General features: G+C 39.0%; 1 protein-coding gene across 2 annotated transcripts; it reads left to right on the forward strand.

Moving 5' to 3' along the window:
- The first annotated feature begins 8549 nt into the window (after positions 1–8549).
- MCPH1 (Microcephalin) lies at positions 8550–27999 on the forward strand. 2 transcript variants are annotated; one of them, XM_053774316.2, is made up of 10 exons: positions 8550–8589; positions 10040–11142; positions 13534–13676; positions 14771–14926; positions 15538–15696; positions 17561–17715; positions 22392–24065; positions 24666–24906; positions 25923–26036; positions 26370–27999. In XM_053774316.2, exons 2-10 carry the CDS (start codon positions 10056–10058, stop codon positions 26568–26570), a joined length of 3930 nt encoding a protein of 1309 aa, XP_053630291.2. In that variant the 5' UTR covers positions 8550–8589; positions 10040–10055; the 3' UTR covers positions 26571–27999. The 2 variants fall into 2 exon arrangements, with proteins under 2 accessions (XP_053630291.2, XP_069938764.1); XM_070082663.1 differs by lacking the exons at positions 25923–26036; positions 26370–27999 and having other exon boundaries at positions 24625–24765.

Raw genomic sequence — 27999 nt, forward strand, 5'->3', positions numbered from 1 at the left:
GATGGATAATGAGAACCTTCAAAACGAGGGATGCCAAGCCCATGATGACACTCTTCAGGTCACTTGTTCTATCTAGGCTGGAATATTGCTGCACACTAACAGCACCTTTCAAGGCAGGTGAAATTGCTGACCTAGAAAATGTACAGAGAACCTTCACGGCGCGCATAACGGAGATAAAACACCTCAATTACTGGGAGCGCTTGAGGTTCCTGAACCTGTATTCCCTGGAACGCAGGCGGGAGAGATACATGATTATATACACCCGGAAAATCCTAGAGGGACTAGGCGCTGATCCACCAGGAGGCCTGGTCACAGACCGGGCCGCGGGGGCATTGACCCCCGAAACTCTCTCCAGGTAAACTCCAGGTAAACTCCAGGTACCGAACTTGCACACGAAAATCACTCACTACGAAAGCAAAAGACTTGGCAGACGATGCAACATCCCCCCAATGAAAAGCAGGGGTGTCACTAGCACGTTAAGAGACCATACAATAAGTGTCAGGGGCCCGAGACTGTTCAACTGCCTCCCAGCATACATAAGGGGGATTACCAACAGACCCCTGGCAGTCTTCAAGCTGGCGCTGGACAAGCACCTAAAGTCGGTTCCTGATCAGCCGGGCTGTGGCTCGTACGTTGGTTTGCGTGCAGCCAGCAGTAACAGCCTGGTTGATCAGGCTCTGATCCACCAGGAGGCCTGGTCACAGACAGGGCCGCGGGGGCGTTGACCCCCGGAACTCTCTCCAGGTAAACTCCAGGTAAGGACACTACCAGAGTGAGAGGGGAGGATGAACCAGCAAGATTGGACCTTGTGTTCACCCTGGGCAGCTCAGACATTGAGGACATCAAGTATGAGAGTCCCCTAGGAGCTAGCGATCATGTGGTTCTGTGCTTTGAATACATAGTAGAGCTGCAAGTGGAGAGAATAACAGGAGTTGAATGGGAAAAGCCTGACTATAAAAGAGGGGACTACATAGGGTTGAAGAACTTCCTGCGGGAGGTCCAGTGGGACAGAGAACTGGCAGGAAAGCCAGTAAATGAAATGATGGAATACGTAACAACAAAATGCAAGGAGGCAGTGGAAAAGTTTATTCCCAAGGGCAACAGTAACAACGGGAAGACCAGAACGATCCCCTGGTTTACCCGACGGTGTAAGGAGGCAAAAACAAAGCGCAATAGAGAATGGAAAAAGTACAGAAGGCAGAGAACACACGAAAATAGGGAGATCAGTCGCAGAGCCAGGAATGAGTATGCACAGGTAAGGAGGGAGGCCCAGCGACAGTATGAAAATGACATAGCATCGAGAATCAAGACTGACCCGAAACTGTTGTATAGCCACATCAGGAGGAAGACAACAGTCAAAGACCAGGTGATCAGATTAAGGACAGAAGGTGGAGAACTCACAAGAAATGATCAGGAGGTATGTGATGAGCTGAACAGGAGATTTAAGGAAGTTTTTACAGTAGAGACAGGAAGGGCTGTGGGAAGACAGCACAGAAGGGAACATCAAGAGGGAATATACCAACAAGTGTTGGATGACATACAAACAACTGAGGAGGAGGTGAAGAAGCTCTTAAGTGACCTTGACACCTCAAAGGCGATGGGACCGGACATCTCCCCATGGGTCCTTAGAGAAGGAGCAGAGATGCTGTGCGTGCCTCTAACCACAATCTTCAACACATCCCTTGAAACTGGGCAACTACCTGAGAAATGGAAGACAGCTAATGTAGTCCCCATATTTAAGAAAGGAAACAGAAACGAGGCACTAAACTACAGACCTGTGTCTCTGACATGTATTGTGTGCAAAGTCATGGAGAAGATTATCAGGAGGAGAGTGGTCGAACACCTGGAAAGGAACAAGATTATAAATGAAAACCAGCATGGGTTCATGGAAGGCAAATCCTGTATCACAAATCTCCTGGAGTTTTATGACAAGGTAACAGAAGTAAGACACGAGAGAGAGGGGTGGGTAGATTGCGTTTTCCTAGACTGCAGGAAGGCCTCTGACACAGTTCCCCACAAGAGATTAGTGCAGAAGCTGGAGGATCAGGCGTATGTAAAAGGGAGGGCACTGCAATGGATAAGGGAATACCTGACAGGGAGGCAGCAACGAGTCATGGTACGTGAAGAGGTATCACAGTGGGCGCCTGTTACGAGCGGGGTCCCACAGGGGTCAGTTCTAGGACCAGTGCTATTTTTGATATATGTGAACGACATGATGGAAGGAATAGACTCTGAAGTGTCCCTGTTCGCAGATGACGTGAAGTTGATGAGAAGAATTAAATCGGACGAAGATGAGGCAGGACTGCAAAGAGACCTGGACAGGCTTGACATGTGGTCCAGTAACTGGCTTCTCGAATTCAATCCACCCAAATGCAAAGTCATGAAGATTGGGGAGGGGCAAAGAAGACCGCAGACAGAGTATAGGCTAGGTGGACAAAGACTACAGACCTCACTCAGGGAGAAAGACCTTGGGGTGACCATAACACCGAGCACATCACTGGAGGCACACATCAACCAAATAACTGCTGCAGCATACGGGCGCCTGGCAAACCTGAGAATAGCGTTCCGATACCTTAATAAGGAATCGTTCAAGACACTGTACACTGTGTATGTTAGGCCCATACTGGAGTATGCAGCACCAGTCTGGAACCCACACCTGGTCAAGCACGTCAAGAAGCTAGAGAAAGTACAAAGGTTTGCAACAAGGCTAGTCCCAGAGCTCAGGGGAATGTCGTACGAGGAAAGGTTAAGGGAAATCGGACTGACGACACTGGAGGACAGAAGGGTCAGGGGAGACATGATAACGACATACAAGATACTGCGGGGAATAGACAAGGTGGACAGAGATAGGATGTTCCAGAGAGGGGACAAAGGGACAAGGGGTCACAACTGGAATCTGAAGACTCAGACGAGTCACAGGGACGTTAGGAAGTATTTCTTCAGTCATAGAGTTGTCAGCAAGTGGAATAGCCTAGCAAGTGAAGTAGTGGAGGCAGGAACCATACATAGTTTTAAGAAGAGGTATGACAAAGCTCAGGAAGCAGAGAGAGAGAGGACCCAGTAGCGATCAGTGAAGAGGCGGGGCCAGGAGCTGAGTCTCGACCCCTGCAACCACAATTAGGTGAGTACAATTAGGTGAGTACACACACACACGCGCGCGGTTTAGTTTAATATCTTTATTATGCACCCCATACCCATCCTGTGGGCGGTAGTCAAAAGATTACAAAGGTACACAATGGGTCCAGTGAATAACTATAGGCCAATATCCAACTTACACCCTCTCTCTAAAATCTTTGAAAAATTAATCCATAAGCGTATCTATCCCTACCTCATCTCCCACAACATACTCAACCCCTGTCAATTTGGGTTCAGGCCTAATAAAAATACTAATGATGCTATTATCCACGTGCTAGAACATATACAGCAATAGAGAAAAAAAAAGTCCCACTGGGGATATTCATTGACTTACGTAAAGCTTTCGATACAGTTGACCACGACTTGCTCCACATAAAATTGTCACACTATGGTATAAGAGGGCACTCCCTCAACTACCTCAAGTCTTACCTCAGCAACAGAAGCCAATATGTGTACACAAATGGGGCAAACTCTTCCGCACAGCCAATTACAGTTGGTGTCCCACAGGGAAGTGTCCTAGGCCCTCTTCTCTTTCTCATATACATAAATGACCTACCAAATGCATCGCAACTACTCAAACCCACACTATTTGCAGATGACACTACATACGTCTACTCTCACCCGAGCCCAGTCATTCTAGCCAATACTGTAAATACCGAATTACAGAAAATATCAACCTGGATGAGGACCAACAAACTTACTCTAAACATTGACAAAACCTACTACATTCAGTTTGGTAACAGAGCTACAGATGTGTCTCTTAACATAATGATAAATGGATCACCTATCACAAAACTCACAGAGGGAAAATTCCTAGGAATCCACCTTGATAATAGACTCAAATTTCAAACACATATACAACAAATTTCCAAAAAAATTCCAAGACCGTAGGCATACTATCGAAGATACGGTACTATATTCCACAGTCAGCCCTCCTGGCCCTATATCACTCACTTATTTACCCCTATCTCACCTATGGAATTTGTGAATGGGGCTCAACAATAAACCATCTCAGACCATTAATTACTCAACAAAAGGCTGCAGTCAGAATGATAACAAATTCCCACTACAGATAGCACACTCCACCAATATTCAAAACTCTAAACCTACTCACAATACAAAACATCCATACTTATTACTGTACCTACTACATACATAGAACACTTAACTCTGACATAAACCCTCCCCTCAAACATCTCCTTACCAACCTCAACAGAACACATGACCATAACACAAGACACAGATCACTCTTTGATGTTCCTCGTGTCCATCTCACACTATGCAAAAACTCAATGCACATAAAAGGCCCTAAAATCTGGAATTCATTACCTGTGAATATAAAAGAAACACTGTTTATAAATTCAAGTCTCTTCTCAAAAATCACTTACTCACCCACAACTAAATAAATACTGAATAATTGTATCTCATAAATTGTATCTCATATATGTATCTCATTATTGTATCTCATAAATGTCAACCTGTGACCCAATCAAACTTTGTTACTATTTAACTTCATTACCTAACATAATACTCCATTCTAGTGATTACACAGCAACACAGTAATGACCATATAACCTGTCTTTGTAATACTCATTTGTACTAAATCGTTGTCTGTTTTACAATAATGTTTGTACCACTGAATATATCATTGCTTAGTTAATCTTAAGTTAATTTTAAGCTGCCCATAATGATCTGCATACAAGGGGCTTTGGCATGTTGCACTTAACTGTATTCTTTTGTATTTCTCTGTATCATGTTCAAATAAATAAATAAATAAATAAATAAATAAATTCATCAATAAAGATACCCAGGTGTTAAACATGTGTTATTCATCAATAAAGATACCTAATGTTAAACATGTGTGTTATTCATCAATAAAGATACCTAATGTTAAACATGTGTGTTATTCATCAATAAAGATACCTAATGTTAAACATGTGTGTTATTCATCAATAAAGATACCTAATGTTAAACATGTGTGTTATTCATCAATAAAGATACCTAATGTTAAACATGTGTGTTATTCATCAATAAAGATACCTAATGTTAAACATGTGTGTTATTCATCAATAAAGATACCTAATGTTAAACATGTGTGTTATTCATCAATAAAGATACCTAATGTTAAACATGTGTGTTATTCATCAATAAAGATACCTAATGTTAAACATGTGTGTTATTCATCAATAAAGATACCTAATGTTAAACATGTGTGTTATTCATCAATAAAGATACCTAATGTTAAACATGTGTGTTATTCATCAATAAAGATACCTAATGTTAAACATGTGTGTTATTCATCAATAAAGATACCTAATGTTAAACATGTGTGTTATTCATCAATAAAGATACCTAATGTTAAACATGTGTGTTATTCATCAATAATGATACCTAATGTTAAACATGTGTGTTATTCATCAATAAAGATACCCAGGTGTTAAACATGTGTGTTATTCATCAATAAAGATACCCAGGTGTTAAACATGTGTGTTATTCATCAATAAAGATACCCAGGTGTTAAACATGTGTGTTATTCATCAATAAAGATACCCAGATGTTAAACATGTGTGTTATTCATCAATAATGATACCTAATGTTAAACATGTGTGTTATTCATCAATAAAGATAACCAATGTTAAACATGTGTGTTATTCATCAATAAAGATACCCAGGTGTTAAACATGTGTGTTATTCATCAATAAAGATACCCAGGTGTTAAACATGTGTGTTATTCATCAATAAAGATACCCAGATGTTAAACATGTGTGTTATTCATCAATAAAGATACCCAGGTGTTGAACATGTGTTATTCATCAATAAAGATACCCAGGTGTTGAACATGTGTTATTCATCAATAAAGATACCCAGGTGTTGAACATGTGTGTTATTCATCAATAAAGATACCCAGGTGTTAAACATGTGTGTTATTCATCAATAAAGATACCCAGATGTTAAACATGTGTGTTATTCATCAATAAAGATACCCAGGTGTTGAACATGTGTGTTATTCATCAATAAAGATACCCAGGTGTTAAACATGTGTGTTATTCATCAATAAAGATACCCAGATGTTAAACATGTGTGTTATTCATCAATAAAGATACCCAGGTGTTGAACATGTGTTATTCATCAATAAAGATACCCAGGTGTTGAACATGTGTTATTCATCAATAAAGATACCCAGGTGTTGAACATGTGTGTTATTCATCAATAAAGATACCCAGATGTTAAACATGTGTGTTATTCATCAATAAAGATACCCAGATGTTAAACATGTGTTATTCATCAATAAAGATACCCAGGTGTTGAACATGTGTGTTATTCATCAATAATGATACCCAGATGTTAAACATGTGTGTTATTCATCAATAATGATACCCAGATGTTAAACATGTGTGTTATTCATCAATAATGATACCCAGATGTTAAACATGTGTGTTATTCATCAATAATGATACCCAGATGTTAAACATGTGTGTTATTCATCAATAATGATACCCAGATGTTAAACATGTGTGTTATTCATCAATAATGATACCCAGATGTTAAACATGTGTGTTATTCATCAATAATGATACCTAATGTTAAACATGTGTTATTCATCAATAAAGATAACCAATGTTAAACATGTGTGTTATTCATCAATAAAGATACCCAGGTGTTAAACATGTGTTATTCATCAATAAAGATACCCAGATGTTAAACATGTGTGTTATTCATTCATGCTGATGAATAGGTCATACTTGTCCCGTGGCACGTAATGGGCCCAGGGGCTGGAGGCCAACATTTCTCAGTTGAGTTACTTGGGCCCAGGGGCTGGAGGCCAACATTTCTCAGTTGAGTTACTTGGGCCCAGGGGCTGGAGGCCAACATTTCTCAGTTGAGTTACTTGGGCCCAGGGGCTCGAGGCCAACATTTCTCAGATGAGTTACTTGGGCCCAGGGGCTGGAGGCCAACATTTCTCAGTTGAGTTACTTGGGCCCAGGGGCTGGAGGCCAACATTTCTCAGATGAGTTACTTGGGCCCAGGGGCTGGAGGCCAACATTTCTCAGTTGAGTTACTTGGGCCCAGGGGCTGGAGGCCAACATTTCTCAGATGAGTTACTTGGGCCCAGGGGCTGGAGGCCAACATTTCTCAGATGAGTTACTTGGGCCCAGGGGCTGGAGGCCAACATTTCTCAGATGAGTTACTTGGGCCCAGGGGCTGGAGGCCAACATTTCTCAGATGAGTTACTTGGGCCCAGGGGCTGGAGGCCAACATTTCTCAGTTGAGTTACTTGGGCCCAGGGGCTGGAGGCCAACATTTCTCAGATGAGTTACTTGGGCCCAGGGGCTGGAGGCCAACATTTCTCAGATGAGTTACTTGGGCCCAGGGGCTGGAGGCCAACATTTCTCAGATGAGTTACTTGGGCCCAGGGGCTGGAGGCCAACATTTCTCAGATGAGTTACTTGGGCCCAGGGGCTGGAGGCCAACATTTCTCAGATGAGTTACTTGGGCCCAGGGGCTGGAGGCCAACATTTCTCAGTTGAGTTACTTGGGCCCAGGGGCTGGAGGCCAACATTTCTCAGATGAGTTACTTGGGCCCAGGGGCTGGAGGCCAACATTTCTCAGTTGAGTTACTTGGGCCCAGGGGCTGGAGGCCAACATTTCTCAGTTGAGTTAGGTGTTTTAACTTTTACGATTTAACTAAGAAATTGACAATGACAGTAATGGTAATAAGTCACCTTGGCCTTTTCTGGGTAATTTACAATATGTATGATAATTGTACTTATGTGCACCTCTATCTAAGTAAACTTTCTTGCTTACTTACTTAATTATTTACTTACTTACTTACAATAATAATAATAATGTTAGTTTTCGTTGAGAAATTCACTCAAGATAGTGTTTTCACCTTCTTCGGCCGCATCACAAAACTAAGATAATGTCTTCTCACCTTATGTCAAAAATCGAAAAAAAAAATCCTAAATATTATAATTAAACATGTAATAATAATTTGAAAAGAGCATAATGTGTATATCATTCCCGGCTGCAAGTCTGTCATTGTTTAATCACTCAGTATTTCGAGTAAGATAAGATAAGCATTAACACTAATATTGTCTATAATAATATTCCAAAATTAAATTATGTACATACATGTTATTCTGACTGCATATATGTTTTATATTAAAAGATTATTGATAACATCATTCCGGATGGATTATTTGAAAACTTACCCCTGTACATAAAATCCCTCACTTACCAGACTGTAATATTGAAAAATTATGAGAATAATCATATATACAAATTTTATACTCGGTTAGATTTACATGTACAATACTAGTATAACATATAAATTAACGAAATATTAATTTTCCCAATAAGAGTACATAAATCCTAATGTCTACCAAGACGTCTTGATGTAAGTCAGACGCAGCCATTGTTTTGTGCCCCTGACAGACCTCCCGCCACTACACAGTATTTTAAACCATTTTTCTGTCTTTTAATTCATTTAATAATGATTTTTATGGGCGAATGACAGAGTTTGGTGGTGAAGTGACCTGATGGGAGGGAGACGAGTGTGGTTACATCCAGTGGTTGAGTGTTGTGAGGGAGTTAGAGGAGCCAGAGTCAACTACAAGTGTCTTGTGAACTCTCAAGAGTGTCTATCAGGGTCACAGAGTGCCTATCAGGGTCACAGAGTGCCTATCAGGGTCACAGAGTGCCTATCAGGGTCACAGAGTACCTATCAGGGTTACAGAGTGCCTGTCAGGGTCACTGCTTATCAGGGTCACAGAGTGCCTATCAGGGTCACAGAGTGCCTATCATGGTCACAGAGTGCCTATCATGGTCACAGCTTGCCTGTCAGTGTCACAGTGCCTGTCAACATCACAGAGTGTCTATCAGGGCCACAGAGTGCCTATCAGGGTCACAGAGTACCTATCAGGGTCACAAAGTGCTTATTAGGGTCACTGCCTGTCAGGGTCACAGAGTGCCTATCATGGTCACAGAGTGCATATCAGGGTCACAGCTTGCCTGTCAGTGTCACAGTGCCTGTCAGCATCACAGAGTGTCTATCAGGGCCACAGAGTGCCTATCAGGGTCACAGATTGCCTATCAGGGGTCACTCTGAGGCACTCAAACACTGTATTACATGTCATAGTAAGTGGTAGTTACTATATAATGTAAGTCGTACAGATAACTTTCTCTTTAATTATTTAAACATCGACTTGAGGTTGCTAGGTGCAGTGAGGGTTGTATTTAGTCCTTAAGTAATAAGTTTAATTAAGTATGATTACACAGTTTTTGATGATTATGGTCGTCTTTCATTGTAACATATTTGTATACTGCCTACAATAAACCCGTCCTTCTACAATAACAGTGTGCTCCCCCCTACAATAATCCCCTCCCCATACAATAACCCTTCCTCTACAGTAACCCCTCCTCTCCCATACAATAACCCATCCTCTCCTTTACAATAACCCCTCCTCTCCCATACAATAACCCATCCTCTCCTTTACAATAACCCCTCCTCTCCCATACAATAACCCATCCTCTCCTTTACAATAACCCCTCCTCTCCCATACAATAACCCATCCTCTCCTTTACAATAACCCCTCCTCTCCCATACAATAACCCATCCTCTCCTTTACAATAACCCCTCCTCTCCCCTACAATAACCCCTCCTCCCCTTCAATACCCCCATCCCCTGCAATAACCCCCTCCTCCCCTACAATAACCCCCTACCCCTACAATAGCCCCTCCTACAATATCCCCTCCTTCAATAACCCCACTTCCACCTCCTACAATAACTGCCTCCACCTACAATAACCCCCATCTCCCACAATAACTGCCCTACACTGGTGGCTTCTGGCCTGTACATTAAAAAATATATATACATATGGTAATTTATTATTTATAATTACAGGTTTTCATCCTCAGAGATGAAGAAGCACAGAAAAGAAGCGTTTCAACCAAGAACTTCCTTACAGCCCAAAAATACATCTAATATGCAAGATATCCTCTTTAATTCACGTATTGGGTATAGTACTAGCACCTCATTGGTGGTCCCAGAAACACCAGAAATGTCGTGTCCCAGCACTAGCATGGCCGCTGTTTCCACCTTGGTATCGGTAATGGAAACGCCAGACGAAGAGGTGCTAAATGTGGTAAATAAAGATGAAACCAATGCAAGCAATGAAAATCATGAAAAGAGTGAAGATGTACAGGAAAACGATTGTGATGAAAATGATGAATCGGACTTACTTTATGTGTCGCCGGATCTTAACCTCGGCAGAAGAAAGAAACTTTTGTCTTTGTTAGAATCTGAGCATTCCTTCACAAAATCCCTCCAGTCGCAAAAAATAAAAAATAGCTCGATGCTTTTTCGTGAAAATAATGTTGGTAAAAAGAAAAAATTAAGAGAAAGAGTAGGGATGCTTTCTCCTGTGAAAGGACGAAAGAGATTATCACTAGCAGATACTATATTGCCATTTGATCTTAATAATTCAAAGCATTGTTCACACAAACTTAAAGGTATTGAAAAAAGAGAGAAATCGAGGAAGTCTATCAGTACCCCAACAAATTCTAGACTAACAAACTTGAACACATCGCAGACACAGTCAAGCACAAAAATTAAAAATGTTCGTCAGGAAAATACACAGTTTGAAAAGGGAAATAATTTAACTATATATTTTGATAGTGAGGATATCCTCTTGACTCCAGTCAGCAGCAGTCAGCATTTGATCGAGAATGCTGTGCAGAGTATTGTAGATGGGCTGGAATCGCAGCAGTTAGTTGATGGTAATGAACATAAAGTAGCGATGGAGCATCAAGTGCAGGAAAGTGCAGCAGCAACAGAACATGACTGCAACTTGAATAACAACTCGAAAAAGAAACACAATGATGCAACACCAGCAAAACTTGATTGCAGCTGGAATAACAACCTTAAAAGGAAGAATAATGATAGCAACGATACTACAGCAAAGGAACCTGCAGAATCTCTTCCAGAACTGAGCTCAATTTTATTAGGTAAAGTGCTTGAGACAGTTTTGAGTTTAATAATATATCTTGAATTTATTTAATGTTACTCGTGTAATAATTTGAAATATAAGTGCATGCATTAATAAATAAATTGTATTTATAAATGTTGATGATACATCCTAATTTGCATAGTGTAAAACTTTTAGAATCATCCTTCCTATTCCAGAAATTGCAAAGAATCATAAAAATCTGTTCTTATAATAAATTTTGGGCTTTTTGTTTCAGGGGTGACGTCTGTGACCTCATGTTTCAGAGGTGACATCTGTGACCTCACTGATGTTAACACTCGCAATAATGTTTCAGAGGTGACATCTGTGATCTCACTGATGTTAACACTCGCAATAATGTTTCAGAGGTGACATCTGTGACCTCACTGATGTTAACACTCGCAATAATGTTTCAGAGGTGACATCTGTGATCTCACTGATGTTAACACTCGCAATAATGTTTCAGAGGTGACATCTGTGACCTCACTGATATTAACACTCGCAATAATGTTTCAGAGGTGACATCTGTGATCTCACTGATGTTAACACTCGCAATAATGTTTCAGAGGTGACATCTGTGACCTCACTGATGTTAACACTCGCAATAATGTTTCAGAGGTGACATCTGTGATCTCACTGATGTTAACACTCACAGTAATGTTTCAGAGGTGACATCTGTGACCTCACTGATATTAACACTCGCAATAATGTCCAGAATTTTAAGAGATTTAGGAACGGGAAATCCAGTGAGCACACTTTTAACAAAATCCTGTATGATGTACCATACTTACACATACAGACAGACACACACAGACAGATAGATAGGAGTCGGTGAGTGGAGGCAAATGGTTTTTGGGACCTGATGAACTCTTGGAGTGTACAGGTCTCCCTCAACATTCACGAGGGTTAGGGGATCAAGAGCCTCGCGAATGTTGAAAAACCGTGAATGTTTGGTGCCCCAATATATTGTAGGGAAATATATTACAATACTGCTTCCTTAACTTGTTGAACCATGAATAATCATAAAATACATGAAAATGTTGTAAATTGTACTAAATACTATATACATGTTATGCTTTAATAACGTATGTTAATAACATGTATGTTATTTAATACCACAGACTCCACCAATGCCTCCACCACTGCGAGTCCCTACTACCCTCCCTCCGACCCCCGCAACTGGCAGCCAGCCCTCCCACCACTCAGTGTGGTGAGTGTTTTGTTTGTTCATTATTTGCTATTAAACTACAGAATAAATAATGTAAACCCATTCATGACTGCATATTGGAATGGCTATTAGGAAAGGTATTAGACGGTGACATCATGTGTTTACTCTTGAACACTGCAAAGAATCGAACATTTCTGCTATTGCTAATAATAACAATAGTAATAATAATAATAATAATAATAATAATAATAATAATAATAAATACGATATAATTGAAGAAGGAAATTGTACAAAAATACGGGGGAGTGGTTGACACATCGTCAGTGTGACTTTGTTTATGCTGGAGTGAACATTAGTCTCCCTGCTCTTCCAAACATTTCACAATAATTCAGCGGTTGAGGCAGTGGTATTTAATAACATATGTGTTATAAATAATAATAGTACATGTTATTATTAATAACGTATGTATTTAATAACATATATGTTATAAATAATAAGAGTACATATTATTAATAACATGTATTATTATTAACATGTATGTTATTAAATACCATTGCCTCAATCACTGCCTCTACCACTCCAGTCACACTCAATCTACAAGCACCAAACACAATGAATTATTGTGAAATGTTTGGAAGAGCAGGGAGACTAATGTTCACTCCAGCATAAACAAAGTCACACTGACGATGTGTCAACCACTCCCACGTATTTTTGTACAATATCCTCCTTCAATTATATCGTATTTATTATTATTATTATTATTACTATTGTTATTATTAGCTGTAGCAGAAATGTTTAATTCTTTGCAGTGTTCAAGAGTAAACACATGATGTCACCATCTAATACCTTTCCTAATAGCCATTCCAATATGCAGTCATGAATGGGTTTACATTATTTATTCTGTAGTTTAATAGCAAATAATGAACAAACAAAACACTCACCACACTGAGTGGTGGGAGGGCTGGCTGCCAGTTGCGGGGGTCAAAGGGGGGGTAGTAGGGACTCGCAGGTGGCGGGAAACTTAAATATGATTTGGCGGCTGGGAATTTGGTGGCTGGGAATTTGGTGGTTGGGAATTCGCGAATGTGTGAAGCCCGTGAAAGTTGAAAACGTGAATGTTGAGGGAGACCTGTACATATACATACATACTCACATAAGTATACATGCCCGCATGCGCACTTGTGTCAAAAGTATTTACTGCAATTAGCGAACTTTCATCAACAGGTGTAGTGGCATATGTGGAGGTACGCATGGGAAGTGACAATCGGTCTGCAGTCATTAAAGAACAAGTGCGAGCTTTGGGGGCAGAGGTGCGGGAAAGGTTAACAGCAGCTGTTACCCATGTTATTTTCAAGGATGGCTCTAAGGTCTGTAATTATATTTAAGTTTGAATCTGGCAGTGTGATGATTTAGGCAATCTCATCACCGTTCCCTTTCATATCTTAAAGTTTAATAAAAGTTAAGGTACAGTACTAAGTTCATAGACAGCAATCATCCAAGGAGGCACTACCAGACTTGTCATGTAGGTGTGAAATAGATACTTGTTAAATGTTTTGCACTCTGGCAGGATTACTGGTCTTTACTTTGTGTTTCATTTCATTTAAATTTTTCAGAAAATTCTTACAAATTTCTACTTTACTTTCTTGTGTATTTCTTAATAACTTTTATTCATGTAATTTTTCGTGTCGACTTTATGAAGCTTAGTCTGAAACTGTGCTTTGGGAGCGATAATTCCTTGAACCATTGCAAGCTATAACAATAATATCATCAAGGGTTGAGGAAGTAGAGAGAGCTGGGGAGAAGGCAAATTCTACAGTCGTGGGAGTACTGGTATTGGGCTCGTCGTTTGATATGTTGCTGGTCAGTTTTTTCCAGTCCTGGTTCTTCATCAAATAACAGTATTGGTAATTTGTTTTTAAATAATGGTATCAGTGTCATCTGAATTACACATTTAGGCTTCTCATCGGTAAAAGTTTCCTGTATAATAGATATCTGCAGGATTTACTGTTAAATACATTAATTAATTGCAGTATTTTTCTGCCATTAAGGAGGGCATCAATCAGTCTAACTAATAACTTTCATTGTCATACTTGTACCTCCATCGACTGAATCCTCATGACTGTCATCACTTTCCACAGTAGTTGAGCTTAAGGCAACATCAATCATTTCATAATCTCTATATCAGTAAATGTTTGGTGAATAGGAACAAATTTGCCACACTTGATCCATCCCACAACATTTTGACTGTTAGTATTAGAAACAATTCAACATATCCCACCCGGCCTCGGTGGGAGACGGCCGACTTGTTGAAAAAAAAATCCCTTTTGCATATTTCACTGATTCAGCAGTTTCTAGCATTTTTCTCTGAATTTGCATAGCCCCTTCAGAATCAGAAACAGTACTTGCATCATCGTAAACTTTCTTTGGTGTCTTAAAATATGATCAAATATCTCTATTGCAGTCTGTTTTTAATCGAGCTGTGAAGTCTAGGCTACACTTAGTGTCATCACTGTGGGTGGAGGCTTGTCGGGAGAAGCGTCAACATGTACCTGAGGCACTCTTCCCCAGTTGTTCAATTGACCTCTACAAAGCTCCAATGCTTCCCACTAAACTCAGAGTGAGTGCAGTAGGAAAGTGGGAGGTACAGTGCAGCCACTGTACTTTCCACCTCCAGATCTCAAGAATATGTTAAGGTTTAATTGCAATGCCATGGTACTAAGCAAACAAAGAAAACATCAGTGCTCTGCTAGAATTGCTAAAAATTAATGTTGCCTTCAAAATCCTCATTGAGACCCAGCTAAAGCACAGTGTGGATGAGTATATCTTACTGTGTACACAGTCATATATAACTTCTTTCTTTTGGCACACCTGGTGACCTAAAAAAAAAAAATTTTTTTTTTCTTTTGAAATTTAGTAATTTATACAGAAGAAGGGGTTACTAGCCCCTTACTCCCAGCATTTTAGTCAACTCTTATGACATGCATATATAACTATGGGTGAAAAAAAAAGGGGGCGAGTGAAGCTATTTTATTTATGAATAAAGACCCAAACTGTGGTTGGAATAATTCACAACTTACTAATTGACCATGAATCTTTAAACAGTATTTCAGATCATTGTGGACAATTATCAAGTTACCAGTAGAGCTACTTTACTCTTCACCTAAATTATTATTGAACAAAATAGCATTTGTAATGCTAAGGCAAACTTAAAGACTAAACTCTTTTCAGAGGTTGAAATCTATGCAGCCAAAAGAGCTTTCAGAAGAGGAAAATCTAGCGGCTGCTCGTGCACGTCGCCGGATAAAGACCTTAAGTTCTTCATCGACTCCATCTTCTCTGAAGAGTGAATTGCAATTTTCTGTTCCATCATATAGTTCTATCAATGAGGTGAGAATGAGTATCATTCCTGGTGTTTCCACTGTTGAATAAGATATTTAAAGCCCTGAACCTAGTATACTTTAGAAAATGATAGCACAAAGAATAGCTATATCACACATGTTGCTTTCTCAGTATTTTATCTGTTTGAACCTTGTTTGTATCATTGTAGTTTCAGTCCATCCTGCACAGGTATCAAGGTGCTACTTGATAATAGTACATAATAGACTGAAATGTTGCTTAGTTTCACCTCCAGTGTGTGAGTTACAGTAGGACCCCACTTATACGGCAAGTTAGGTTCCGGGCTACTGCTGTAAAGCAAAAATTACTTTCAAATGCATATATCTGGAGTTTATCTGGAGAGAATTCCGGGGATCAACGCCCCCGCGGCCCGGTCTGTGACCAGGCCTCCTTAGGTCAGTGTCCCAGGATGCGACCCACACCAGTCGACTAACACCCAGGTACCCATTTTACTGATGGGGAACATAGACAACAGGTGGAAAGAAACACGTCCAATGTTTCTACTCTGGGTGGGAATCGAACCCAGGCCCTCACCGTGTGAAGCGAGAGCGTTAACCACCAGGCCACCAGAGCCCAATAGCATGTTTATGCTATCATATATTAAGTAAGCAATATAGCTAGGCCTAAAAAGTGTATATACAATACACACATTACTTCCCTTAAAATATTATCTTCCTTAGCTTATCGTGAGTGGTCAATATATATATTGTAGGAACTCTGAATAAGTGAAGAATGGGTATAATTTAAAACAACTGCATTAGCAAAACATTGTAAAGCAGGGCCCTCCTGTACTTCAGAGAAAATACTCAGAGGTATCAGCAGGGTAGATTAAGATGGTAACAAAAAAAAAAAGGCACAATACCGTGACCGGAACGATACACAAATAACCCGCACATAAAAGAGAGAAGCTTACCACCACCTCTTCCTGCCTATATATAGCCGTCCTGCTCCACTTCTGGTTAGTGTGACTTTGTAAATGGTCCAAGTTGGACCGAAACGTCGTCGTAAGCTTCTCTCTTTTATGTGCGGGTTATTTGTGTATTAAGATGGTGTTTGAAAAGGGTATGAGGGAAAACACGAATATTAAATAAAATGAACTTTCTGTAGTATTAAGAAAGAACTCGGCTTAAGGATGGTAAACACCTGGAATGCAGTAGAAAAGGAGGTAGAATAAGAAGATTTCCTTTATATTATTTGCCCCAGAAACTTAATAACCCAAGAAAATCAAACTGTGGTATATATGTATTGTGCTCAAGTTTTGTCCCCTAGGATGCAACCCAGTTACCTATTTACTGATAGATGAGCATGGGTAGCAGATGCAGGGAGACTTCTCCATATGTCTTTCCTTACCCAAGAGAATACCAAGGAATAGATAAAATAAATGAAAAATTATTTTATTTTTAACACTGCCCATCTCTCACTGCGATGGCAAGTGTTAAAAGAAGAAACACTTTCACTATCACTCACTCCATCACTGTCTTCCTAGAGGCACACTAATACAACAGTTCAGATGCTTTACCAAACTCCAGTATCCCCACCCATCCTTCAGAGTGCAGGCACTGTACTTCCCACCTCCAGGACTCAAGTCTGGCTAACCAGGTTCCCTGAATCCCTTGCTCACACTACAACAACACATCAAGTAATGAATAATAACCATCTCTTAAGATTACTGAAGAACTAGAGTTGTGGTTTGAGAAAGAAAGTGGCATAGATTGTGAATGTTTCTATAAAAAATTTATACTGTATTAAGAATGAATATTTTTTACATGTAGCTTCCATGAATGTTCTTTTAAAACATAATTCTAATATATTTCCTTCTTCATCATCCCATTACTAAACAATAGTACCTTTATAGGCTAGAGACTCACCACTGTTTGGCATTGGGCATTTGTTGACCCCACAACGACGGAAGTCTGGGTCCTCGACTTCCAGTGAAGAGGAAGAAATAAACCCAGTATCAGGCATGCCACAAGACATTAACTCCCCACTTGTACAACGCCTCTATAAAAGGTATAAAGTACGAAGAAACAATTGTTTTGATAAGGTAGTTACTAGTATCTTTTCATATTTTTACTTCTTTGTTTACCATAACTCACTCTAGCTATCTCTCCAGAGGGAAGCAGATCAAACCATTATAATGGATTATTATTGGACTGGGATGGTCTTGACCATCCCACATCCTTCCACACTTTTAGAATAAATTCATTGTGCTTACAGACGTTACAAATTTGGGTGTAGGTATCTGTGTGCCAGAGTTGTATATTTACTACTATCTTCACACTCCAGCAGGGCATCAAATCTATTCAAATTCAAATTCAAAGTTTATTCTCTATAAAGATTACAATGCTGAGTTTACAGAATTTGGTTATTGTGTGGTTTACATGAAGTAAAATAATAATTACAGAGTGTACCACTAGAACACCTAGCATGGCTAGGCATTAAATAATTAGTTTATTTTCTCTAGATAAGTACATGCATTTCATGGGATTTTGGATTCACAACTTGTGCACATCAATTAGAATATTTTAGGAAGAAATTAATTGGAACTAAAGCACTTACTAAGTGTTACAGGGTTGTAGTTGTATCTGTTAGGAAGTGCATGTTTATCAGGGGTGTATTAAAAATGTTTTTTTTTTAAACCAGCTGTTTCCCCACCAAGAACTGTTGGAAAAAAAATAAGCATTCACCATTACTGATTCTCTAACTGTCTTGCCAGAAGTGCCTAAATATCAGGGTCTTCAGTGTGGGGGCACTGTATCACTTCCAGGACTTGAGTCCAGTTGATTAGATTTCTTGAATGTCTTCATAAATTTTACCTTGCTCACACTCCAGTGGTATGTCAACTAAAAGAAAATGATTGTCTCCTCTAAATTCACTCTAAAACACTCACACATTATCTAAGTATTACCTACTCATATTCATTTATGTGTGAGTGTGTTAGATAGGAGTGAGTGGAGGCAAGTGGTTTTGTGAATTGACGTGTTGGTGTGTGAGCAAGGTAACATTTATGAAGGGATTCAGGGAAACCAGTTAGCTGGAATTGAGTCCTGGAGGTAGAAAGTACAGTGCCTGCACTCTGGAGGGGTGGAGATATTTGCAATTGTGAAATGTAGTATCACCATGCCTCTGGCAAGACAATGATGGAGTGAGTGATGATGAAAGTGTTTCTTCTTTTTTGGTTCACCCTATCTTGGTGGGAGATAACCTGTGCATTAAAAAAATTAAATGTGTGGTAATTTTTTCTGTTGTTTAACCCTTTGACTGTTTCAGGCCCCTTTCTGAAACTGTCATTCTATGTCTCTAAATTTTTGAAAAAAAAAAAAAAAATTTTTTTCTTATGAAATGATAGAGAATCTTTTCCCGATGGTAATGACACCAAAAGTTCGAAATTTGGTCTAAAACTCATGGAATTACGCTCCCGCGAAGTTAGCGGTCTCAGCGACATATGCGTATCGGCGATTTCGCAGACTTTGAGCCCTATTTTCAGCCAATTCCGTTTTTCCAGTTGACCAAACTCATAGCTATTTCTTTAGAACTCCATTTTATCTATCAGCTGAGTACAAGAAACCGCCCATTTACCAATTTGGACTACCCAATATTGTGGTCAGAAATTGGAAATTTGGCCAATTTCACGCAAACTAAAAAAGATGCCAATTTCAAAATAGGGTCCAGAATAAACAAGGTAGACATTCTTGGCACTAAAATAACATATCCTCTGTTCATTAGTCACATCTCTAGGCCCCTCTTATATTATTATTGCTTTCTATTTTGATTTTTTATTCATACAAAAAAATACAAAATTTACTGTTATGCAGACTACTGCATTATTGTAAAAATGGTATAAATAATATCAGTGCACTAGTGAAAGAATATTAGACTCCCCAGTTGATGTGTATTGGACGTGTGGTGTGATTTGTTTACTCCTGAACATTGGTAAAAATCGAACATTTCCGCTACTTTGAGCTCAGTTTCAAGGTCATTTTCATCGTCAAAGTAATGAAAATCATCTCTATTTCTGTAATATGTTTTCCATTTTATCACCTAAGACCATGAAAACGCAAATACATCAATAAATACTATACGAAAATACACCTCAAAGTCGGCATTTTAATCCAAAAAAACGATCAGTTTTTTTTTTCTCATTACGCACTGTGTGCTGCAGGATTTTTTTTATGTGGTGCACACTGACTACACAGACCCATTCTCTCACATGTAGGCCTACCAGCTTTCTTCCGCTTGATTTGAAGCCGCTAGAATTATTGAGTATATATACATCTGAAACACTGGCTCGTAAGACGTATACAGTGGACCCCCGCATAACGATTTTAATCCGTGCAAGAGGGGTAATTGTTATGCGAAATAATCGGTATGTGAATGAATTTTCCCCATAAGAAATAATGGAAATAAAATTAATCCGTGCAAGACACCCAAAAGTATGAAAAAAAAAATTTTTTACCACATGAAATGTTAATTTTAATACACACAAACTGAAAAAGGCATGCACACTTACATAACACTTACTTTTATTGAAGATCTGGTGATGATTGATGGGATGGGAGGAGGGGAGAGAGAGTGTTAGTGTTTAGAAGGGGAATCCCCTTCCATTAAGACTTGAGGTGTCGAGTCCTTTTCTGGGGTTACTTCCCTTCTTCTTTTAATGCCACTAGGACCAGCTTCAGAGTCACTGGACTTCTTTCGCACAACATATCTGTCCATAGTGGCCTGTACCTCTCGTTCCTTTATGACTTCCCTAAAGTGTTTCACAACATTGTCAGTGTACAGGTTGCCAACACGGCTTGCAATAGCTGTGTGAGGGTGATTTTCATCAAAAAAGGTTTGCACTTCAAGCCATTTTGCACACATTTCCTTAATCTTTGTAGTAGGCAATTCCTTCAATTTCTCTCTCCCCTCCTTTGAACCAGTTTCCTCAGGTCTGGCCTCTTGCTCTTGAAGTTGATCTATCAGCTCATCAGTGGTTAGTTCTTCATTGTCGTCCTCCACCAACTCTTCCACATCCTCCCCACTAACCTCCAACCCCAAGGACTTCCCCAATGCCACAATTGATTCCTCAACTGGTATACTCCTCTCAGGGTTAGCCTCAAACCTTTCAAAATCCCTTTGGTCTACACATTCTGGCCACAGTTTCTTCCAAGCAGAGTTCAAGGTCTTCTTAGTCACTCCCTCCCAAGCCTTACCTATAAGGTTTACACAATTGAGGATATTAAAGTGCTCTCTCCAAAACTCTCTTAGAGTCAGTTGAGTTTCTGAGGTCACTACAAAGCACCTTTCAAACAGAGCTTTTGTGTACAGTTTTTTGAAGTTTGCAATAACCTGCTGGTCCATGGGCTGCAGGAGAGGAGTGGTATTAGGAGGCAAAAACTTCACCTTAATGAAGCTCATGTCCCCATAAAGTCGCTCTGCCACGTCTGTAGGATGACCAGGGGCATTGTCTAACACCAGGAGGCACTTAAGTTCTAATTTCTTTTCAGTTAGGTAATCTTTCACATTGGGGGCAAATGCATGGTGTAACCAGTTCTAGAAAAAGTCCCTAGTGACCCATACCTTACTGTTTGCCCTCCACAGCACACACAAATTATCCTTGAGGACATTCTTTTGCCTGAACGCTCTGGGAGTTTCAGAGTGATACACTAATAAAGGCTTAACTTTGCAATCACCACTAGCATTGGCACACATCAACAAAGTAAGCCTGTCTTTCATAGGCTTATGTCCTGGGAGTGCCTTTTCCTCCTGAGTAATGTAGGTCCTGCTTGGCATTTTCTTCCAAAACAGGCCTGTTTCATCACAATTAAACACTTGTTCAGGTTTCAGTCCTTCACTGTCTATGTACTCCTTGAATTCATGCACATATTTTTCAGCCGCTTTGTGGTCCGAACTGGCAGCCTCACCATGCCTTATCACACTATGTATGCCACTACGCTTCTTAAATCTCTCAAACCAACCTTTGCTGGCCTTAAATTCACTCACATCATCACTAGTTGCAGGCATTTTTTTAATTAAATCCTGATGCAACTTCCTAGCCTTTTCACATATGATCGCTTGAGAGACGCTATCTCCTGCTAGCTGTTTTTCATTTATCCACACCAATAAGAGTCTCTCAACATCTTGCATCACTTGCGATCTTTGTTTCGAAAACACAGTTAAACCTTTGGCAAGAACAGCTTCCTTGATTGCCTTTCTGGTGCCCACAATAGTAGCGATGGTTGATTGGGGTTTCTTGTACAACCTGACCAGGTCGGCGATACGCACTCCACTTTCATACTTATCAATGATCTCTTTCTTCATTTCTATTGGAATTCTCACCCTTATTGGTGTACGGTTGGCACTAGAAGCTTTCTTGGGGCCCATGGTCACTTATTTTCCAGAAACAGCACCGAAAACACTGTAATAATACGAAATATTCCGATTGTATGCTTGGATGTTACCGCGGAGGCTGGCTGGTAAACAATGGCACGGGCGGCACATGTGAGGCTGGCTGAGGGCGCACATTGGACGCGTCTCGGACGAAAATCGGTGAGCGGGTTTTTAAGCGGTATGCGCGGCAAAATTTTTGCGATTAAAGCAAGCGGTATGCGGATTAATCGCTATGTGATGCCATCGTTGTGCGGGGGTCCACTGTATATACGACCAAAACAGTCAGAGGGTTAATTTAGCAATTTTATTTTCAGATTCATCTCTCCAAAGTGCAGTATCACTGAAAGACCATTAAGAGGTTCCATAGGAGATAAGGAACAAGGTCTCACTCTGAACACCTCTAGTGATGATGCCTCTTGTGAAAGTGATAGAGAGATTTCAGAAAGAGGAAGGGTACATAATGGTACATTAGAAAACCTGGAGTGCCAGATGACAGTTGCTAGTGATGAGAGTATGAACTTGAGGCTAAGTCTGATGGACAACAGTGATAATAATGAAGGAGGAGATATGCCTATAAGATTAACCGAGATGCAACCCAAAGCAAATACAAGAACTGTGAATTGTGTGCAAAATGGGAAGAAAAATGCTATAGAAACAGTGTATAGTAAACCACGTAGAAGGAATAGGAAGCTTGTTGACCTCTCAGATGTAAATAAAAGATTAACATTTGAAACTTCAGATTGTAGCAATAATGAGAACTCATTGCTGATGGATTCCAGCCTTGAGCACTGTAACTCTGTGAACAAACCTGAGGGTTGTGGTACAATAAATAGTGTGCCACAAAGCTTAGACAAGTGTGACACAATAGACAGCGTGCCAACAAGGTCAGACAGATGTGGCAGAATAGACAAGGTGTTGCCACTGTCAAGTCGATGTGTTTCAAACCATAATCATAAGAGTGTTGAAAATAAGTCTCCACAGAAAAGGAAATCTACATCATCAGAAGAAAATATAGCATTATACATGAAGGACTCAAATCCCAAACGATTAATTGGTTCAAAACAAGGCGAATATGAAATAGCTACTGAAGCATCTGAAATAACAGGTAGAATTACTAGATCCAGCACAAATTCTAACAGTAATAAATTAACTAATAACAGAACTTCAATTACAAAAAATGAGAAACAAAAATCAGTAAGATGCAGAGGAAAACGAAAAGTTAATGATAATACAACCTCGGAGAAAGACACTCCCGAATCATCATACACATACAAGGATAAAGTAGTAGACTGTAGTATTCCCACAAACAGCAGTCAAAAATTTAATAGCGAATTGAGTAAACAAGCAGAGAGGTTATCGAGTAAAGATATAAAATGCTCGAGGGATAACCAGTTTCCTTCTGTATCAGACTCGCATAATAATTCGTATTTCAGCTCCTCACAAGTTCGCAGAAGAAAGCTACTCAGTATGGATGTTATGAATCCCTCTCAAGAACTTATAATACCTGTTACTCCAGATGCTCGTGAAAAACTTACATCGGGACCATACGCTGAACTACAGATTAAAGGCACCAGAACACAGCGAGCAATGCTGAGGAATCAGAGAGATAGAAGTGCGTCTATACCACTGCCACGTAACCACAAGACTAAATCTTGTAATAAAAAGTTATCTACTGAATTTTGCTCTTTATTAGAAAGGAAAAAATATGAGTCTATATCAGAAGAAAATGAGTTAAATAAAATAGATTCAGACACTTCATTGTCATCTCAAAATATGTTACATAAAGAATCTACATCAGAGGATGAAACACTTTATAGCTCTGGGAATGATAGTGTGTTTCAGAAGTCAAAAATCAAACCACTTCCACGAACTAGAAGATCAACGGAAGAATTTGAGTTTAAGAACGGCATAACACCAAAGGGAGGGAAGCGAGATAGACCAAAACGTGTCAAGAAATTGTCAATGTGCATCACAAGTGTACATTCCAAGTAAGTACATAATGTAGACAGGATAGCTTTAAATACTGAACTGTCAATTATTAAGCATGCGCTTATCACACCCTTCGTGGTCCCCTTTTTATTTAACCGTTAATACAAATTTAGTTCTTTTTCAAGCCACCCTGCCTTGGTGGGAAACGGCCGATGTGTTAATAATAATAATAAAAAAAACAAATTTAATTTGGTTAGTGATACAGTACTTAAAATGTATCATCACAATTTCCTCTTACGTTTTATATTGTCAGGTTTAATTTATAATTTTTAATGATTTGACCTGCATAATTATTTTTATTTGATAAGTTTGGTATGTGTTCATTGTTTTCTGTATTGTTGTTCCTTAATTAATTTGATTATTTTCTGTGCAGATTTTGATTTAGTTCCTGTTGTATTTATTTTACTTTCATCAATTATTAAGCATCTTTACACAGGAGAAAGAAACTCGTGATGATATTTTGGTCCAAGTCGGACCATAACAGTCATAAGTTTGTTTCTCCTGTGTGCCTTTTTGTTCTTTATTAAGCATCTTTGTTTAACTTTATTGCATGAGAAGTTAAATTGTGAGTCTACATTAGTCTGGTGAATCGTCAACAGAGAAATGAGTATCCTCATTCCAATAATCAAGAAACTTGGAAGTTATGGTGTAACTGAACACGTGAACAGCGACACATCACATGTAGTGTGCGGAGCAGCCAGACGCACGATGAATCTCTTGCTTGGCATAGCGAGGGGATGTTGGATTGTCGATGTATCTTGGCTATATCAGTCCTTGGAAATGGGAACTTGGGCCCCTGAGGAACCTTTTGAAATATTTACATTTGCCCCAGGAGCTAAGGTATTTTGTTATTATTTTTATTTCTGTTGTATTATAAGTTTACAATGAGGAATAAATTGGAGGCAGTGGAGATGCCATATTTGAGAGCAATGTGTAGTGTTAATACTATGGAGAGACCGTGAGGTATAGAAGTTCGAAGATAATGTGAGGTTACAAAAGATATACAGTAATTCAGAGGCAGAGGGTAGGGTTTTAAAGTTTGAGCATTCAGGGAGGATAGAGCAAAATATAATGAGTGTATAAATCTATTTTGGAAGGATAGAAAGGTAGGGGATCATCACAGATAAGGTTGGAGAGAGGATGTGAAGGAGGTCTTTAGTATAGGGACTTGAGCATCCAGCAGTCATATGAGTGTGCTAGATCAGAGTGGAGATGAGAGCTTTCAAGGATTTGATGCACAGTTGAGTGTGAGCAAGGTAGCATTTATAAAGGAAATTAGAGAAACCAGTTAGCTGGACTATTTAAGTCCTTGAGGTAGGTAGTGCAGTGCCTATACTCAAAAAATGAAGGATATTGGAATTGAGATGTCTTCCTACTTTGAAAAAACAGCTATTGAGTGAACAATGGGGCAGTCATGTTGCCTTGCTGCCCCCTGGATGCTAAGTCTCCTTAATGTGGTAATAGTTTGTGGCAAGGAATAAGATCCATTTTTATGGGAGGGAGGAGTACCAGTTTCCCCACAAGAATCCAGTATTTCTTTTAGCACAAATGGAAGATATTTCCTCTATTTCCACTGGATATGGATTGCAGAATGTAAAAAAATATTTTGAATAATTTTACTAGTTTAATGGTTTGTATTAAAGCAATATGGCAAGGAATGGTTATGTTTTACACATGTTAGTACTGCTGCTCAGAGGTTGTAAAAATTAACTGGCTTTTAAGTGCCCCATTTGTAAGTGTAAATATTTGTAACTTGGGGAGATTGTAAGTTGGGGGATCTCCTGTATTAGATGTTATTTAAATGTCACTTATTATTAAGACTTAACAGTATCACTCTTTTATCTTTCTGTTTTCAGATTTGTCGAGAACAAAAGCAGCTTCAAGGAGCCTCGTACAAGCATACACTCTTCTCTGGAGTAGGTGGCATTTTTGTTCTGGAGGGATGTGTACCTCCGTCAGATCAGCTACAGGTATGTGCTGCTGCATTAAATGACCCATACAAAGTTAATTTTTTTTGTCAGCATAATAATATAAGAATAGTGATTTTCATTCATGTGGTCAAGTCATCATCCAGTATTAATAACTGCACATGCATGCCTTAAAACTATATACTGTTCAGTAATGATAATTTAGCAACATGACCCAGTACAGTAATTAGCATCTTGAAGAATCTAGTTCATTGATATTTTGTTGGCTATGCTTATGAAAAGTCTGTTACCTCTAAATATTTTGTTATACAAGCATTGCAGTACAGAAAATCTTTAATGTAAATGTTTATACATGTATTGATACTTTTTTTTCAGCTCCTGTTGCATTTGTGTGGGGCTGTAGTGGTATCAAACATTCGCAGTGCAAATTTGGTAATAGGTATTCCCACTGCTGCATCAGGAGCACGAGGGAACTTTGCCCAGATTACCCATGTGTCGGAGAAGTGGGTTCTAGACTCCATACAGCATCATAAAATTCATCCTTTTCATGATTATTCATTGAGTCCAACTACATGAAACATATTACTGTAGCAATTCTTTGATAGTAGGTTGGTAAACACTAGCCACTCTGAGAGTGTTAAAAGAAGCCTGTTAAACATTTTGCTCTGGTAGGATTGCTGCTCTTTTTTTTTTTTTTGGTCTCTTAGAAATGGAAGATAACATGTAAATTTTACAGTCAGTATACTCATTTATTTTATGTGTATTTCTTACTCCTGTAAAATTTAATTTCTTATTGAAGAAGCCTGGTTATGTTTCAGGGGCAGTGATATTAACTCAATCTTCAGATAATAGTGTGTGAGGAATATGGTTCCTGAATATTAAACCTAAATTGTGTGGTGATCTGTCGATTGTAAACTGAAATCGTGTTAGCTTTATAATTTGACATTTATATAAATGTGATCATGTTCTTTCACTATAGTGTGTAAAAGGTAAAAATAATCTTGTATTTAAAAGGACTGGCAATAGAGTATTATGTACACAAGTATATCCAGTCACTATTAAACATGATAATAAGGAGTCATTAATAATTGATCATCTTAATAATAAGTATTTATATCAATGGTTCAGAGCTACATGTGATTACTAGAGCTGTAGTGTGATTGTGAGGGAAAAAATATATACATGTACAGTAGACATAATTTAAGTACAGGAGGGCCCTGCTTATACAGCAGGTTAGGTTCTAGCTACCGCTGTAAAGTGAAAGTTTTTTTTTTTCACTTTCAAATGCATATCAAGCCTAATAACATGTTTACACCATCATATATTAAGTGAGCTCTATAGCTAGGCCTAAAAAATGCCTGTACAGTACACACAAAATATTCTTGTCCATAGCTTATAGCGAGTGGTGAATATATATATTGTAGGAAGTCTGAATAAATGAGGAATAAGCATAATTGAAAACTGTTATATTAGTGAACTGCTATAAAGTGGGTCCTGTCTGTACATGTATGGTATACAATAGTGACAAGATAAAGATTTACACCATCCAGTGGCTGTATTGATAAAGCCTCTGGATGGTGAAACATCTACAGTGAAGATACCCAGATGTTGCGTGTGTGTGTAATTCTTCAGACATAATTTGTGTTAAATTACTATTTCAAAAAGCTTCATCATTATAAAGACGACAAAGTTTACTAAATTGTTAATATTTATTATAGATCATAAATGTTTATTTACTGAAAATTTAAGTTTTTATTTCTTTTGAAACTTTTCAAGGATTGGAATTCTCTAAATATTGTGCTTGTCAAGAATATATAGTTGTATATTTATATTTAATATTATTAATTGTATTTTATCCATATAAGACATGTAATATAGAGATTTTAAACACTGTACAGGTGCTCCTTGACTTATGATATTTCGACTTCATGATGGTCAAAAGCAATTACTTGGGAGATGGAACTTGAGATAATTACCCACCATGACGGCAGCAAGTCCAAGTATT

This window comes from Cherax quadricarinatus, chromosome 7 (assembly GCF_038502225.1).
Source record: "Cherax quadricarinatus isolate ZL_2023a chromosome 7, ASM3850222v1, whole genome shotgun sequence".
Classification (NCBI taxonomy): Eukaryota; Metazoa; Arthropoda; class Malacostraca; order Decapoda; family Parastacidae; genus Cherax; species Cherax quadricarinatus.